This window comes from Dendrobates tinctorius, unplaced genomic scaffold (assembly GCF_039654945.1).
Source record: "Dendrobates tinctorius isolate UK_male_01 unplaced genomic scaffold, ASM3965494v1 ptg000251l, whole genome shotgun sequence".
Lineage (NCBI taxonomy): Eukaryota > Metazoa > Chordata > Amphibia > Anura > Dendrobatidae > Dendrobates > Dendrobates tinctorius.
Window position 1 is genome coordinate 4987314 of NW_027361918.1, and position 16354 is coordinate 5003667.

Consider the following 16354-nt stretch of genomic DNA (forward strand, 5'->3'; position numbering starts at 1 on the left):
CCAAAAGTAAAATGTTTATAAAAATATAAAAGTACAAATCACCCCCCTTTCACTGCATTCAGAATCGCCCGATCCATCAATTGGTCGCCGCGACATTGCATTAAAATGGAATAACGGGCGATCAAAAGATCGTATCTGCACAAAAGTGGTATCATTAAAAACATCAGCTCGGTGCGCAGAAAAATGAGCCGTCACCCGACCCCATGTTAGGCTGGCGGAACGCACCAAATAATAAAATAATAATGAGGTGCGTTTGCAGCCTGGGGTCCACCGTGCAGAGATGGTATGCTGCTGCTCGGTAATGGCGGCGTTCTACCTCAACACCGGCGGGTAACCACTGACCCCGTGTGTACAGGCGCGAACTCTGTTACTTCACAGAGCCGCTGGAAGCCAGCGCCTGTACGCCTCACAGGACTCGGCTGGGGGAGCGCTGCTATACGCTGACAAGACCCTGCCCCAGAGACAAGGGAAAGGGTCCCCACAGACCAGCAGCGCTCGGCGCCGCAATGGTGGTTAGAGACGCGCAAGTCTGCACGGCGCCTCACTGGCATGCGCCACTAATCGCCCAAGGTTGGGCTAAACAGCGCACTTGTGCATATCGCTGCACTGGCGGGTGCTTAGCGCGGTACGGTAGTGTCCTAGACAGGCAGACACCGCCGGACGATAGTGTGATAGTGCTGGGAGCACAGTGGTGGAAACATGGCCACCCATTGGCGCTGACTCAGAAACCCTAACACATGCGTATCAAAGGAGGGAGTAATATAATGAGTCAGTCACCAGATTCACGCATCCATCATCACACACGCCAATAACATACTAAGTCTATACTAGCGTATGGCCGAGCGGCCATGAGACTCTTATAGCAGCGTCCTTCCTGGACCTTCCCAGTGGTGGACAAATCAGAGCAGGAACTGGACCTGCGCATGTGACCTCCGACATCCAATGAGAGGTCGTCCCATGGGCATGCTCAGCAGGCAAAATTCAGAACTTAGTCCCTGGAGTGTCTGCTCGCTGCTGATTCAAGCATGGTGTCACAGCAGAGCCTGAAGGAGCAATAAGACGCCTAGTGTTAGCCTGGGCACAACGCCTGGAACGACGCCTCGGCTGAGCAGGACTCTCTGCGGCCGCAGAGGACGAGGCTTCAGATTCCCCCTGTGCAGTGAGGGAAACTCACTGCCTAACATTACCCCAGATCATGGAAAACGGAGGCGCTACCGACTCAGAAAATTGGTGCAGTTTTTTTTAAATTAAATTTTGGATGTTTTCTCACCACTTGGATAAGAGAGACCCTGCACCTGTCCGGTGTCTGTGAGGTGGGAATGACCCGGGGAATCATCAGGGCAGTGTCGGCATGCAGTGACCCGAGCACAGGAGCCACACAGAAGACCAGGGCGGGCGGCAGATCCTCCGCCATCTCACCGCACTCAGTTTCATTCCTGTTTTCTAGGGCACAACGCGGTAACACCACCGGTGTCATTGACAAACACAACTCGTCCCCCCAAAATAAGCTGAAACATAGCTGGAAAAATAAGAGTTAGGCCATGTGCACACGCTGCGGTTTTGGCCCTGCAGAACTGCAGCAGTGCCGCAGACATGGTACAGTACCATGTAACCCTATAGGTTTTCAAAACCGCAGTGCTCACGCTGCGGTTTTTTACCTGTGGAAAAGCTGCGGTTTTTTTTCTGCAGCATGTCAATTGTTTCTGCGGATTCTGCTGCGGTTTCACACCTTTAACATAGTAGAGGTGTGAAACCGCAGGGCAAAAGCGCAGCAAAACTGCAGCAAAACCGCAGCAAAACCGCAGCAAAACTGCAGCAAAACTGCAGCGCAAATCCGCAGGTCACTTTACCTGCGGTTCCGCGGGAAAAAAGCTGCGGGGGTTCAGGGAAAGAACATTCACAGCTGGAAAATTGTGACATTTTCCAAAATTTTTACCAAATTTCCATTTTTTTCACAAATAAACACAAGTTATATCCACGCGATGTTCCCACGATCACGAAGGACGAGATGTCACCGGGAAACAGCGTCAGAACCCCCGGGATCCACGGAAGCTCCGGAGCCATCACCTCAGAAAGGGACCGGGAGCCGCCCTGTGATTGGCGGATGCAGCTGGTCGCTATGGACACCACACGCTTCACTTTTTGGCATTGCTGTAAACGAGAGTCTCGCTTGCAATTGTAGCCGCTCCAATAACCGCACAGAAACCGCGCAGTCAGCCCGCGCCCCCTACAGGAAGCAGCGCGCCCTGCACAAGAGCAGAAAGGAGTGGATTACACCCGTACGGGACGCCGTAGCGCTGTGACGTCACGACGTATTCCCCCCCGTACGATCTAACGTCACATACGTCTACCTGGAAGTACGTGCTGACACCCCGGCCCCGCCCAGCTCACCCTGCTCCTTACGTTCTGTGCGTCTGACGTCACCCGTGCTGGGACTTCAGCTGACGCAGGTTGTCTCCGTACACCCGGGACCGGGGACTGAGACCGGAGCCTGAGAGACGCCGCGCGGCCGCCACACATTCCCGGTATACCGCCCCTCCCCCTGTACATTATATACTGTGCCTCCCCTCCCCCTGTACATTATATACTGTGCCGCCCCTCCCCCTGTACATTATATACTGTGCCTCCCCTCCCCCTGTACATTATATACTGTGCCTCCCCTCCCCCTGTACATTATATACTGTGCCTCCCCTCCCCCTGTACATTATATACTGTGCCGCCCCTCCCCCTGTACATTATATACTGTGCCGCCCCTCCCCCTGTACATTATATACTGTGCCTCCCCTCCCCCTGTACATTATATACTGTGCCTCCCCTCCCCCTGTACATTATATACTGTGCCGCCCCTCCCCCTGTACATTATATACTGTGCCTCCCCTCCCCCTGTACATTATATACTGTGCCGCCCCTCCCCCTGTACATTATATACTGTGCCTCCCCTCCCCCTGTACATTATATACTGTGCCTCCCCTCCCCCTGTACATTATATACTGTGCCTCCCCTCCCCCTGTACATTATATACTGTGCCTCCCCTCCCCCTGTACATTATATACTGTGCCGCCCCTCCCCCTGTACATTATATACTGTGCCTCCCCTCCCCCTGTACATTATATACTGTGCCGCCCCTCCCCCTGTACATTATATACTGTGCCGCCCCTCCCCCTGTACATTATATACTGTGCCGCCCCTCCCCCTGTACATTATATACTGTGCCGCCCCTCCCCCTGTACATTATATACTGTGCCGCCCCTCCCCCTGTACATTATATACTGTGCCGCCCCTCCCCCTGTACATTATATACTGTGCCTCCCCTCCCCCTGTACATTATATACTGTGCCTCCCCTCCCCCTGTACATTATATACTGTGCCGCCCCTCCCCCTGTACATTATATACTGTGCCGCCCCTCCACCTGTACATTATATACTGTGCCGCCCCTCCCCCTGTACATTATATACTGTGCCGCCCCTCCACCTGTACATTATATACTGTGCCGCCCCTCCCCCTGTACATTATATACTGTGCCTCCCCTCCCCCTGTACATTATATACTGTGCCGCCCCTCCCCCTGTACATTATATACTGTGCCGCCCCTCCCCCTGTACATTATATACTGTGCCTCCCCTCCCCCTGTACATTATATACTGTGCCTCCCCTCCCCCTGTACATTATATACTGTGCCTCCCCTCCCCCTGTACATTATATACTGTGCCGCCCCTCCACCTGTACATTATATACTGTGCCGCCCCTCCCCCTGTACATTATATACTGTGCCTCCCCTCCCCCTGTACATTATATACTGTGCCGCCCCTCCCCCTGTACATTATATACTGTGCCGCCCCTCCCCCTGTACATTATATACTGTGCCTCCCCTCCCCCTGTACATTATATACTGTGCCTCCCCTCCCCCTGTACATTATATACTGTGCCTCCCCTCCCCCTGTACATTATATACTGTGCCGCCCCTCCCCCTGTACATTATATACTGTGCCGCCCCTCCCCCTGTACATTATATACTGTGCCTCCCCTCCCCCTGTACATTATATACTGTGCCTCCCCTCCCCCTGTACATTATATACTGTGCCTCCCCTCCCCCTGTACATTATATACTGTGCCTCCCCTCCCCTGTACATTATATACTGTGCCTCCCCTCCCCCTGTACATTATATACTGTGCCTCCCCTCCCCCTGTACATTATATACTGTGCCTCCCCTCCCCCTGTACATTATATACCGTGCCGCCCCTCCCCCTGTACATTATATACCGTGCCGCCCCTCCCCCTGTACATTATATACTGTACCGCCCCTCCCCCTGTACATTATATACTGTGCCGCCCCTCCCCCTGTACATTATATACTGTGCCTCCCCTCCCCCTGTACATTATATACTGTACCGCCCCTCCCCCTGTACATTATATACCGTGCCTCCCCTCCCCCTGTACATTATATACCGTGCCGCCCCTCCCTCTGTACATTATATACTGTGCCGCCCCTCCCCCTGTACATTATATACTGTGCCTCCCCTCCCCCTGTACATTATATACTGTGCCGCCCCTCCCCTGTACATTATATACTGTGCCGCCCCTCCCCCTGTACATTATATACTGTGCCGCCCCTCCCCCTGTACATTATATACTGTGCCGCCCCTCCCCCTGTACATTATATACTGTGCCGCCCCTCCCCCTGTACATTATATACTGTACCGCCCCTCCCCCTGTACATTATATACTGTGCCTCCCCTCCCCTGTACATTATATACTGTGCCTCCCCTCCCCCTGTACATTATATACTGTGCCGCCCCTCCCCCTGTACATTATATACTGTGCCTCCCCTCCCCCTGTACATTATATACTGTACCGCCCCTCCCCCTGTACATTATATACTGTACCGCCCCTCCCCCTGTACATTATATACTGTGCCTCCCCTCCCCCTGTACATTATATACTGTGCCTCCCCTCCCCCTGTACATTATATACTGTGCCTCCCCTCCCCCTGTACATTATATACTGTGCCTCCCCTCCCCCTGTACATTATATACTGTGCCTCCCCTCCCCCTGTACATTATATACTGTGCCTCCCCTCCCCCTGTACATTATATACTGTGCCGCCCCTCCCCCTGTACATTATATACTGTGCCTCCCCTCCCCTGTACATTATATACTGTGCCTCCCCTCCCCCTGTACATTATATACTGTGCCTCCCCTCCCCCTGTACATTATATACTGTGCCTCCCCTCCTCCTGTACATTACTGTGCCGCCCCTCCCCCTGTACATTATATACTGTGCCGCCCCTCCCCTGTACATTATATACTGTGCCTCCCCTCCCCTGTACATTATATACTGTGCCGCCCCTCCCCCTGTACATTATATACTGTGCCGCCCCTCCCCCTGTACATTATATACTGTGCCGCCCCTCCCCCTGTACATTATATACTGTGCCGCCCCTCCCCCTGCACATTATATACTGTGCCGCCCCTCCCCCTGTACATTATATACTGTGCCGCCCCTCCCCCTGTACATTATATACTGTGCCGCCCCTCCCCCTGTACATTATATACTGTGCCGCCCCTCCCCCTGTACATTATATACTGTGCCTCCCCTCCCCCTGTACATTATATACTGTGCCGCCCCTCCCCCTGTACATTATATACTGTGCCGCCCCTCCCCCTGTACATTATATACTGTGCCGCCCCTCCCCCTGTACATTATATACTGTGCCGCCCCTCCCCCTGTACATTATATACTGTGCCGCCCCTCCCCCTGTACATTATATACTGTGCCGCCCCTCCCCCTGTACATTATATACTGTGCCGCCCCTCCCCCTGTACATTATATACTGTGCCGCCCCTCCCCCTGTACATTATATACTGTGCCGCCCCTCCCCCTGTACATTATATACTGTGCCGCCCCTCCCCCTGTACATTATATACTGTGCCGCCCCTCCCCCTGTACATTGTATACTGTGCCGCCCCTCCCCCTGTACATTGTATACTGTGCCGCCCCTCCCCCTGTACATTGTATACTGTGCCGCCCCTCCCCCTGTACATTGTATACTGTGCCGCCCCTCCCCCTGTACATTGTATACTGTGCCGCCCCTCCCCCTGTACATTGTATACTGTGCCGCCCCTCCCCCTGTACATTGTATACTGTGCCGCCCCTCCCCCTGTACATTGTATACTGTGCCGCCCCTCCCCCTGTACATTGTATACTGTGCCGCCCCTCCCCCTGTACATTGTATACTGTGCCGCCCCTCCCCCTGTACATTGTATACTGTGCCGCCCCTCCCCCTGTACTTTGTATACTGTCGCCCCTCCCCCTGTACATTATAAACTATGCCGCCCCTCCCCCTGTACATTATATACTATACTGCCCCTGTACATTATATACTGTGCCGCCCCTCCCCCTGTACATTATATACTGTGCCTCCCCTGTACATTATATACTGTACCGCCCCTCCACCTGTACATTATATACTGTGCATCCCCTGTACATTATATACTATACCGCCCCTCCCCCTGTACATTATATACTGTGCCTTCCCTCCCCTGGACATTATATACTATACCGCCCCTCCCCCTGTACGTTGTATACTGTGGCGCCCCTCCCCCTGTGTATTATATACTGTGCCGCCCCTCCCCCTGTACGTTGTATACTGTGCTGCCCCTCCCCCTGTGCGTTGTATATTGTGCCTCCCCTCCCCCTGTGCGTTGTATATTGTGCCTCCCCCCTCCCCCTGTACGTGGTATACTGTGGCGCCCCCTCCCCCTGTACGTGGTATACTGTGGCGCCCCCCTCCCCCTGTACGTGGTATACTGTGGCGCCCCCCTCCCCCTGTACGTGGTATACTGTGGCGCCCCCCTCCCCCTGTACGTGGTATACTGTGGCGCCCCCTGTACGTGGTGTACTGTGGCGCCCCCCTCCCCCTGTAGGTTGTGGCTCCCCCCTCCCCCTGTAGGTTGTATACTGTGGCGCCCCCCTCCCCCTGTAGTTTGTATACTGTTGTGCCCCCCTCCCCCTGTAGGTTGTATACTGTGGTGCCCCCCTCCCCCTGTAGGTTGTATACTGTGGCGCCCCCCTCCCCCTGTACGTGGTATACTGTGGTGCCCCCCCTCCCCCTGTAGGTTGTATACTGTGGCGCCCCCTCCCCCTGTACGTGGTATACTGTGGCGCCCCCTGTACGTGGTATACTGTGGCGCCCCCCTCCCCCTGTACGTGGTATACTGTGGCGCCCCCTCCCCCTGTACGTGGTATACTGTGGCGCCCCCCCTCCCCCTGTACGTGGTATACTGTGGCGCCCCCCCTCCCCCTGTACGTGGTGTACTGTGGCGCCCCCCTCCCCCTGTACGTGGTGTACTGTGGCGCCCCCCTCCCCCTGTACGTGGTGTACTGTGGCGCCCCCCTCCCCCTGTACGTGGTGTACTGTGGCGCCCCCCTCCCCCTGTACGTGGTGTACTGTGGCGCCCCCCTCCCCCTGTACGTGGTGTACTGTGGCGCCCCCCTCCCCCTGTACGTGGTGTACTGTGGCGCCCCCCTCCCCCTGTACGTGGTGTACTGTGGCGCCCCCCTCCCCCTGTACGTGGTGTACTGTGGCGCCCCCCTCCCCCTGTACGTGGTGTACTGTGGCGCCCCCCTCCCCCTGTACGTGGTGTACTGTGGCGCCCCCCTCCCCCTGTACGTGGTGTACTGTGGCGCCCCCCTCCCCCTGTACGTGGTGTACTGTGGCGCCCCCCTCCCCCTGTACGTGGTGTACTGTGGCGCCCCCCTCCCCCTGTACGTGGTGTACTGTGGCGCCCCCCTCCCCCTGTACGTGGTGTACTGTGGCGCCCCCCGCCCGTTGTGGAGATCTTTCTGTGATTTGCCCCCGGTGGTCCCGTTTGTTGCTGTCCTCTTGCGTTTCGCTGACGTGCTCCTGTTCTTGTTTTCAGGTGCCGCCTTCTTTTGACTGCACTCCACAATAATGTCTGAAGGGGATAATAAAGCGGCCCCCAGTACAGGCTCCGACCCGAAATTGGACAGTGTGGTGTCCATGTCGCCCCCAGTGAGTGCCCCTTCTGTGCCGGCTCAAGAGGAGGAGGAAGAGGAGAGTGAGGACGAGTCCGAGATCCTGGAGGAGTCACCATGTGGCCGCTGGCAGAAGAGGCGAGAAGAGGTGAGATTTATCTTATGTTCCTCTCAATTTTCTCAAGTCAAGTCACTGGTTTTATTCCAAACTCCACCCTCCATCGTCGGCGGTCCCTTTGGGCGTCGCGCCCTGTCGGCGGTCCCTTTGGGCGTCGTGCCCTGTCGGCGGTCCCCTTGGGCGTCGCGCCCTTGGGCGTCGCGCCCTGTCGGCGGTCCCCTTGGGCGTCGCGCCCTGTCGGCGGTCCCCTTGGGCGTCGCGCCCTGTCCCATCACTCACTATCCGTGGTCCTTTTTATCCTCTTTACACCCCCCTGCCTTGTCATATGACTCCCTCCCCTGCCCTCCTCGTGGCGGCATCCTCCACCATCTACTCCCTCGCCCTCCTGTCGGTGGCGTCCTCCACCTCCTCAGCCCTGACCATCCTGTTGGCGTTATCTTCCACCACCCCCTCACTGGCCCACCTTGCAACTGCATTCTCCACCACCTCCTCCCTGGCGGCTTCATCCTCCTTCATGGCTGCGGTATCTTTTTATCTCTGGCCCCCCTTGTGGCGGCGTCCTCCACCACCTCATCGCTGGCCCTCTTGATGGCGGTGTTCTCCGTCTACCTGGCCCTCCTGGCGGCAGCTCCTTTTGGCATTTTTCTCCCCTGTAATGTGACCCCCACCTCTGGTCCTCTTCCTTGGCCCTGCTGACAGCGGTGTCCTCCTCCTCCCTGGCCCTTCGGGTGACGATCGCGGTGTCCTCCTACTCCTTGGCCCTCCGGGTGACGGCATCCTCCACCTCCTCTCTGGCCCTCCTGGCGGCGGCGTCCTCCTCCCTGGCCCACTTGGCTGCTGCTGTCGTCGTCCTCCTCCCTGGCCCTCCTGGCTGCCGCTGTCGTCGTCCTCCTCCTCCCTGGCCCTCCTGGCTGCCGCTGTCGTCGTCCTCCTCCCTGGCCCTCCTGGCTGCCGCTGTCGTCGTCCTCCTCCCTGGCCCTCCTGGCTGCCGCTGTCGTCGTCCTCCTCCCTTGCCCTCCTGGCTGCCGCTGTCGTCGTCCTCCTCCTCCCTGGCCCTCCTGGCTGCCGCTGTCGTCGTCCTCCTCCTCCCTGGCCCTCCTGGCTGCCGCTGTCGTCGTCCTCCTCCTCCCTGGCCCTCCTGGCTGCCGCTGTCGTCGTCCTCCTCCTCCCTGGCCCTCCTGGCTGCCGCTGTCGTCGTCCTCCTCCCTGGCCCTCCTGGCTGCCGCTGTCGTCGTCCTCCTCCTTCCTGGCCCTCCTGGCCGCCGCTGTGTCGTCCTCCTCCTCCCTGGCCCTCCTGGCTGCGGCGGCCCGCTCCTCCTCCTCCCTGGCCCTCCTGGCTGCGGCGGCCCGCTCCTCCTCCTCCCTGGCCCTCCTGGCTGCGGCGGCCCGCTCCTCCTCCTCCCTGGCCCTCCTGGCTGCGGCGGCCCGCTCCTCCTCCTCCCTGGCCCTCCTGGCTGCGGCGGCCTGCTCCTCCTCCTCCCTGGCCCTCCTGGCTGCGGCGGCCCGCTCCTCCTCCTCCCTGGCCCTCCTGGCTGCGGCGGCCCGCTCCTCCTCCTCCCTGGCCCTCCTGGCTGCGGCGGCCCGCTCCTCCTCCTCCCTGGCCCTCCTGGCTGCGGCGGCACGCTCCTCCTTCTCCCTGGCCCTCCTGGCTGCGGCGGCCCGCTGCGTCCTCCTCCCTGGCCCTCCTGGCTGCGTCCTCCTCCCTGGCCCTCCTGGCTGCGGCGGCCCGCTCCTCCTCCTCCCTGGCCCTCCTGGCTGCGGCGGCCCGCTCCTCCTCCTCCCTGGCCCTCCTGGCTGCGGCGGCCCGCTCCTCCTCCTCCCTGGCCCTCCTGGCTGCGTCCTCCTCCCTGGCCCTCCTGGCTGCGTCCTCCTCCCTGGCCCTCCTGGCGGCCACCTCCTCCCTGGTCCTCCTCCCTGGCGGCCTCCTCCTCCCTGGTCCTCCTCCCTGGCAGCCACCTCCTCCCTGGTCCTCCTCCCTGGCGGCCTCCTCCTCCCTGGTCCTCCTCCCTGGCAGCCACCTCCTCCCTGGTCCTCCTCCCTGGCGGCCTCCTCCTCCCTGGTCCTCCTCCCTGGTCCTCCTCCCTGGCGGCCTCCTCCTCCCTGGCGGCCTCCTCCTCCCTGGCGGCCTCCTCCTCCCTGGCGGCCTCCTCCTCCCTGGCGGCCTCCTCCTCCCTGGCGGCCTCCTCCTCCCTGGTGGCCTCCTCCTCCCTGGCTGCGTCCTCCTCCCTGGCCCTCCTGGCTGCGTCCTCCTCCCTGGCGGCCTCCTCCTCCCTGGCGGCCTCCTCCTCCCTGGCGGCCTCCTCCTCCCTGGCGGCCTCCTCCTCCCTGGCGGCCTCCTCCTCCCTGGCGGCCTCCTCCTCCCTGGCGGCCTCCTCCTCCCTGGCGGCCTCCTCCTCCCTGGTCCTCCTCCCTGGCGGCCTCCTCCTCCCTGGTCCTCCTCCCTGGCGGCCTTCTCCTCCCTGGTGGCCTCCTCCTCCCTGGTGGCCTCCTCCTCCCTGGTGGCCTCCTCCTCCCTGGTGGCCTCCTCCTCCCTGGTGGCCTCCTCCTCCCTGGTGGCCTCCTCCTCCCTGGTGGCCTTCTCCTCCCTGGTCCTCCTCCCTGGTGGCCTCCTCCTCCCTGGTGGCCTCCTCCTCCCTGGCGGCCTCCTCCTCCCTGGTCCTCCTGGCTGCATCCTCCTCCCTGGTCCTCCAGGCTGCGGCGGCCTCCTCCTGGCTCCTGTGTCATGTGATCGGGGCTGGCTGTTGGCTCCACTCCATCGCCTCCTGACTCATCAGCCGCCGTCTCCCTCGGTCAGGCCTCTGCCTCTGATGTGCAGTTTTCTGGCCTCTGTGCTGCTGTCCTGCAGCCGCTTCTCCATCCCGTTGACGTCTGTGTGCCGCAGGCTATACCCCGTAGGTGTCGGCGGGCTGCTGCAGCGCTTCTTCATCATTACTTTATGCTGTGTGACATGTAACCCTTTAGGGGCACTGCCAGTTGCGGCCTATGCTGGAAGGCTCTGCTGCTATCTGCGGACACAGCGCCCCTCCTGTTTATAACCCGGTATTGCAGCGGCTCGTTGTCTGGAGCAGCTGAACCTTCTGCTCCTTGCGGCGTTATTGTTTTGTGTTTTTCCTTCCATGTTATCCAGAACCCCGCTCTGATTACTCCCCCAGTAGGTGATCACTACAGGTACGCCGGCCGCCCCCGGTGGGTTCAGATATTGGTGAGAAAGCTGCGCATAAACATGTCATTAGCCAGCCGGGCGCCCCTGATGTCTCGCAGAGGCTCTGGACCCCTCTTCTGTGGGGCAGTAGGACACCTCGCACATCTGCCAACGGCGGCGTCCTCCAATCACACAGTGCCACCATCGTTGTATGTTATTTCTTCCGTTTCCCTTGGGGGCCGGACGCCCCTCTGGCAGCACCTGCTGTCTGTAGTATGATCATATCACATATGGCAGGAACTGAACAGTGTGAATGGTGTCTCCCCCTGCAGGTGAACCAGCGAAATGTGCCCGGCATCGACAGTGCCTACCTCGCCATGGACACCGAGGAGGGGGTGGAGGTGGTCTGGAACGAGGTGCAGTTCTCTGAAAGGAAGAACTTCAAGCTGCAGGAGGTGGGTGGGGAGGTCTCTGGTGGGGTGGTCCTGGTAATGATGTGGAGATTTCTGGTGGGGTGGGCCTGGTAATGATGTGGGGTGGGCCTGGTAATGATGTGGGGTGGGCCTGTTAATGATGTGGGGTGGGCCTGGTAATGATGTGGGGTGGGCCTGGTAATGATGTGGGGTGGGCCTGGTAATGATGTGGGGTGGGCCTGGTAATGATGTGGGGTGGGCCTGGTAATGATGTGGGGTGGGCCTGGTAATGATGTGGGGTGGGCCTGGTAATGATGTGGGGTGGGCCTGGTAATGATGTGGGGTGGGCCTGGTAATGATGTGGGGTGGGCCTGGTAATGATGTGGGGTGGGCCTGGTAATGATGTGGGGTGGGCCTGGTAATGATGTGGGGTGGGCCTGGTAATGATGTGGGGTGGGCCTGGTAATGATGTGGGGTGGGCCTGGTAATGATGTGGGGTGGGCCTGGTAATGATGTGGGGTGGGCCTGGTAATGATGTGGGGTCTCTAGTGAGGACGTCCTGGTAATGGTGGGGTGGCCCGTGTTGGTTGACGTGGTCTCTGGTGTGGTCTCTTACAGGACAAGGTGAAGGCCGTGTTTGATAATCTCATCCAGTTGGAACATCTCAACATTGTCAAGTTCCACAAGTACTGGGCGGACGTGAAGGAGAACAGAGCGAGGGTGAGTCCCTGTTGCCTGCCCGCGTGTCCCCCGATGTGTGTGAACGGGGGTCGCCCTGTGTGCACTGTACACCGGTCACCATGTGCCGTCCGCTCCTTGGGAACGCTAGATTTGCCAAGTAACTTAATTTTGAATTTGTTGCCTGCTGATCCATGGTGGTCTGGGTCCTGAGACCTCCACCAACCCCTCGACAACTAGGAAGGCTATGCTTTCTATTGAATCTGTGCCTCGTATGTGCGCACTCAGACAGGAGCTGTGCGCGCCGTTCAGGGAGTTGCTAAACAGTCAGTGGCTGTTACAGGACTTGGACCCCACCAATCTGCCGGCAATTAATCTGCATGAAAAAAAGATTGTTACCTTGTAATTGATGTCTGCACTGCTGCCCCCCCCCCACTGCTAGCGCCCACTGCTGTCCATCGTTGCTGCCCCTTGCTGCTGCCCCCCCCCCACTGCTAGCGCCCACTGCTGTCCATCGTTGCTGCCCCCCCACTACTAGCGCCCACTACTGTCCATCGTTGCTGCCCCTTGCTGCTGCCCCCCCACTACTAGCGCCCACTGCTGTCCATCGCTGCTGCCCCCCCACTGCTAGCGCCCACTGCTGTTCATCGCTGCTGCCCCCCCCCACTGCTAGTGCCCACTGCTGTTCATCGCTGCTGCCCCCCCCACTGCTAGCGCCCACTGCTGTCCATCGCTGCTGCCCCCCCCACTGCTAGCGCCCACTGCTGTCCATCGTTGCTGCCCCTTGCTACTGCCCCCCCCCCCACTGCTAGCGCCCACTGCTGTCCATCGTTGCTGCCCCTTGCTGCTGCCCCCCCACTACTAGCGCCCACTGCTGTCCATCGCTGCTGCCCCCCCACTGCTAGCGCCCACTGCTGTTCATCGCTGCTGCCCCCCCACTGCTAGTGCCCACTGCTGTCCATCGCTGCTGCCCCCCCCACTGCTAGCGCCCACTGCTGTCCATCGCTGCTGCCCCCCCCACTGCTAGCGCCCACTGCTGTCCATCGCTGCTGCCCCCCCACTGCTAGCGCCCACTGCTGTCCATCGCTGCTGCCCCCCACTGCTAGCACCCACTGCTGTCCATCGCTGCTGCCCCCCCACTGCTAGCGCCCACTGCTGGCTTATATAGTGAGTTTACCTCCATGGTGCACGCATTGGCACCCATGTGTCTCTCTGGGGCGCTGTCCATAGGTGTTGCTGCTATGTACAACCTTGTGGCCAACCTACACCTGTAGTACTGGTCTCTGGACTCCTGACAACCCCATTATCTTTGCTGACAACCATTTTCACGCCTCTTATCCGGACAGGTAATTTTCATCACAGAATACATGTCATCCGGGAGCCTCAAACAATTCCTGAAAAAGACAAAGAAAAACCATAAGACGATGAATGAGAAGGTGAGGATGAGCCCTGCGGTGTGACGGCGCGCCCTGCGGTGTGATGGCGCACCCTGCTGCCCCGTCCGCCATGTCTGATGATTGTACTTATGTCCACAGGCCTGGAAGAGATGGTGCACGCAGATCCTGTCTGCACTCAGGTGAGTGGGGCCTCGATGCTGCCTCTTGACAACTCTGCCGATGCTTTTTCAGGCGTGTTGTCATCATCGGATGAGGTCACAGGATCGGCAGTAATCTGCCAGGGAACATGGTTACAAGCGCCGAATGTGCCAAGTCCTCCCCTGCCATAGGCACATCTTGCAGCAGGCGTCCACTGTGCCCCATAGACAGGCTCCGAACAGGGTGGCACCCCTCCATGTCCCCTCCTCACCCAGGACTCCTGTTAAATCCTCGTCCTGCCCAGAAATTCACAAGATCTAGTAAAGCGTTAAAGACAGAAATGATTTCTCCTGAGACTCTGCCCCTCCACCCTCGTCTGCCGTCTCCGGTCAGAAAACAACTCTGCTTTATCCACCAAGTAGTCAAGACTTTCCAATCATTCTAGGGTGTACGGAAAAGTCCTGCACTCCTCCATCACACTGCACCCACGTGTATTGTGGCGTTACTGGATGATGGTGCAGCATTATCGTACTGTTACAATCGGGTGTCAGTCATGGTCTACCACCCTGTGCTCAGCTGTGACGGTGTATAGGTTATACAGTGTATACGGAAAGTATTCACACCCCTTTACATTTTTCACTCTTTGTTTCTTTGCAGCCATTTGGTAAATTCAACAAAGTTCATTGTTTTTCTCATTAATGTGCACTCTGCACCCCATCTTGACTGAAAAAAACAGAAATGTAGGAATTTTTGCAAATTTATAAAAAAAAAAAAAAGCCTGAAATCTCACATGATCATAAGTATTCACCCCCTTTGCTCAGACACTCATATGTAAGTCACATGCTGTCCATTTCCTTGTGATCCTCTTTGAGATGGTTCTACTCCTTCATTGGAGTCCAGCTGTGTGTAATTACACTGATAGGACTTGATCTGTAAAGGCGCACACCTGTCTATATAAGACCTCACAGCTCACAGTGCATGTCAGACCAAATGAGAATCATGAGGCCAAAGGAACCGGCCAAGGAGCTCAGAGACAGAATTGTGGCAAGGCACAGATCTGGCCAAGGTTACAAAAGAATTTCTGCAGTGCTCAAGGCTCCTAAGAGCACAGTGACCTCCATAATCCTTACATGGAAGAAGTTTGGGACCAGCAGAAGTCTTCCTAAACCTGGCCGTCCAGCCAAACTGAGCAATCGTGGGAGAAGAACCTTGGTGAGAGAGGTAAAGAAGAACCCCAAGATCACTGTGGCTGAGCTCCACAGATGCAGGGAGATGGGAGAAAGTTCCACGAAGTCATCTATCACTGCAGCCCTCCACCAGTCGCGCCTTTAAGGCAGAGTAGCCTGATGGAAGCCTCTCCTCAGTGCCAGACATATGAATGCCCACATAGTTTGCTAAAGACCACATGAAGGACTCCCAGACGATGAGAAATAAGATTCTCTGGTCTGATGAGGCGAAGATAGAACTTTTTGGTGATAATTCTAAGCTGTATGTGTGGTAAAAACCAGGCACTGCTCATCACCTGCCCAATACAATCCCAGCAGTGAAACATGGTGGAGGCAGCATCATGCTATGGGGGTGTTTTTCAGCTGCAGGGACAGGACGACTGGTTGCAATTGAAGGAAACATGAATGCGGCCAAGTACAGAGAGATCCTGGATGAAAACCTCTTCCAGAGTGCTCTGGACCTCAGACGTGGCCGAAGGTTCACCTTCCAACAAGACAATGACTCTAAGCACACAGCTAAAATAACAAAGGAGTGGCTTCAGAACAACTCTGTGACCATTCCTGACTGGCCCAGCCAGAGACCTGACCTAAACCTAATGGAGCATCTCTGGAGAGACCTGAAGATGGCTGTCCACCAGCGTTCACCATCCAACCTGACGGAACTGGAGAGGATCTGCAAGGAAGAATGGCCGAGGATCCCCAAATCCAGGGGTGAGAAACTTGTGGCATCATTCCCAAGAAGACTCATGGCTGTACTAGCTCAAAAGGTGCTTCTACTCAACACTGAGCAAAGGGGCTGAAGACTTATGACTATGTGAGATTTCGGTTTTTAATATATTTGCAAAAGTTTCTACATTTCTGGGTTTTTTTCAGTCAGGATGGGGTGCAGAGTGTACATCAATGAGAAAAAAAAAAATGAACTTTTTTGAATTTACCAGATGGCTGCAAGGAAACAGTGAAAAATGTAAAGGGGTGTGAATACTTTCCGTACCCACTGTAGTTGTAGATGGTGACTTATGTCAGTACTATTATCCTGTTAGAGGTGTCGGTCACTGTGTACCCCCTGTACTCAGCTGTGAGGGTGTATAGGTTATAGTGGTATATAGGGGTAGTATTATCCTGTTAGAGGTGTCGGTCACTGTGTACCCCCTGTACTCAGCTGTGAGGGTGTATAGGTTATAGTAGTGTATAGGGGTAGTATTATCCTGTTAGAGGTGTCCGTCACTGTGTACCCCCTATACTCGG

At 57.5% G+C, this 16354-nt stretch overlaps 1 protein-coding gene across 2 annotated transcripts in view; it reads left to right on the top strand.

Annotated features, from left to right (window-relative positions):
- Positions 1–2346: 2346 nt before the first annotated feature.
- The window catches only part of NRBP1 (nuclear receptor binding protein 1), a 56866-nt gene continuing 42858 nt past the window's right edge, over positions 2347–16354 (top strand). Inside the window, exons 1-6 of one of the 2 annotated variants that reach the window (XM_073557771.1) lie at positions 2347–2525; positions 7922–8145; positions 11590–11712; positions 12289–12390; positions 13695–13784; positions 13884–13924. In XM_073557771.1, coding sequence (XP_073413872.1) covers positions 7954–8145; positions 11590–11712; positions 12289–12390; positions 13695–13784; positions 13884–13924 — 548 coding nt within the window. In that variant the 5' untranslated portion in view covers positions 2347–2525; positions 7922–7953. The remainder of the gene's footprint in view (positions 2526–7921; positions 8146–11589; positions 11713–12288; positions 12391–13694; positions 13785–13883; positions 13925–16354) is intronic. The other variant, XM_073557772.1, reaches the window with a different exon arrangement.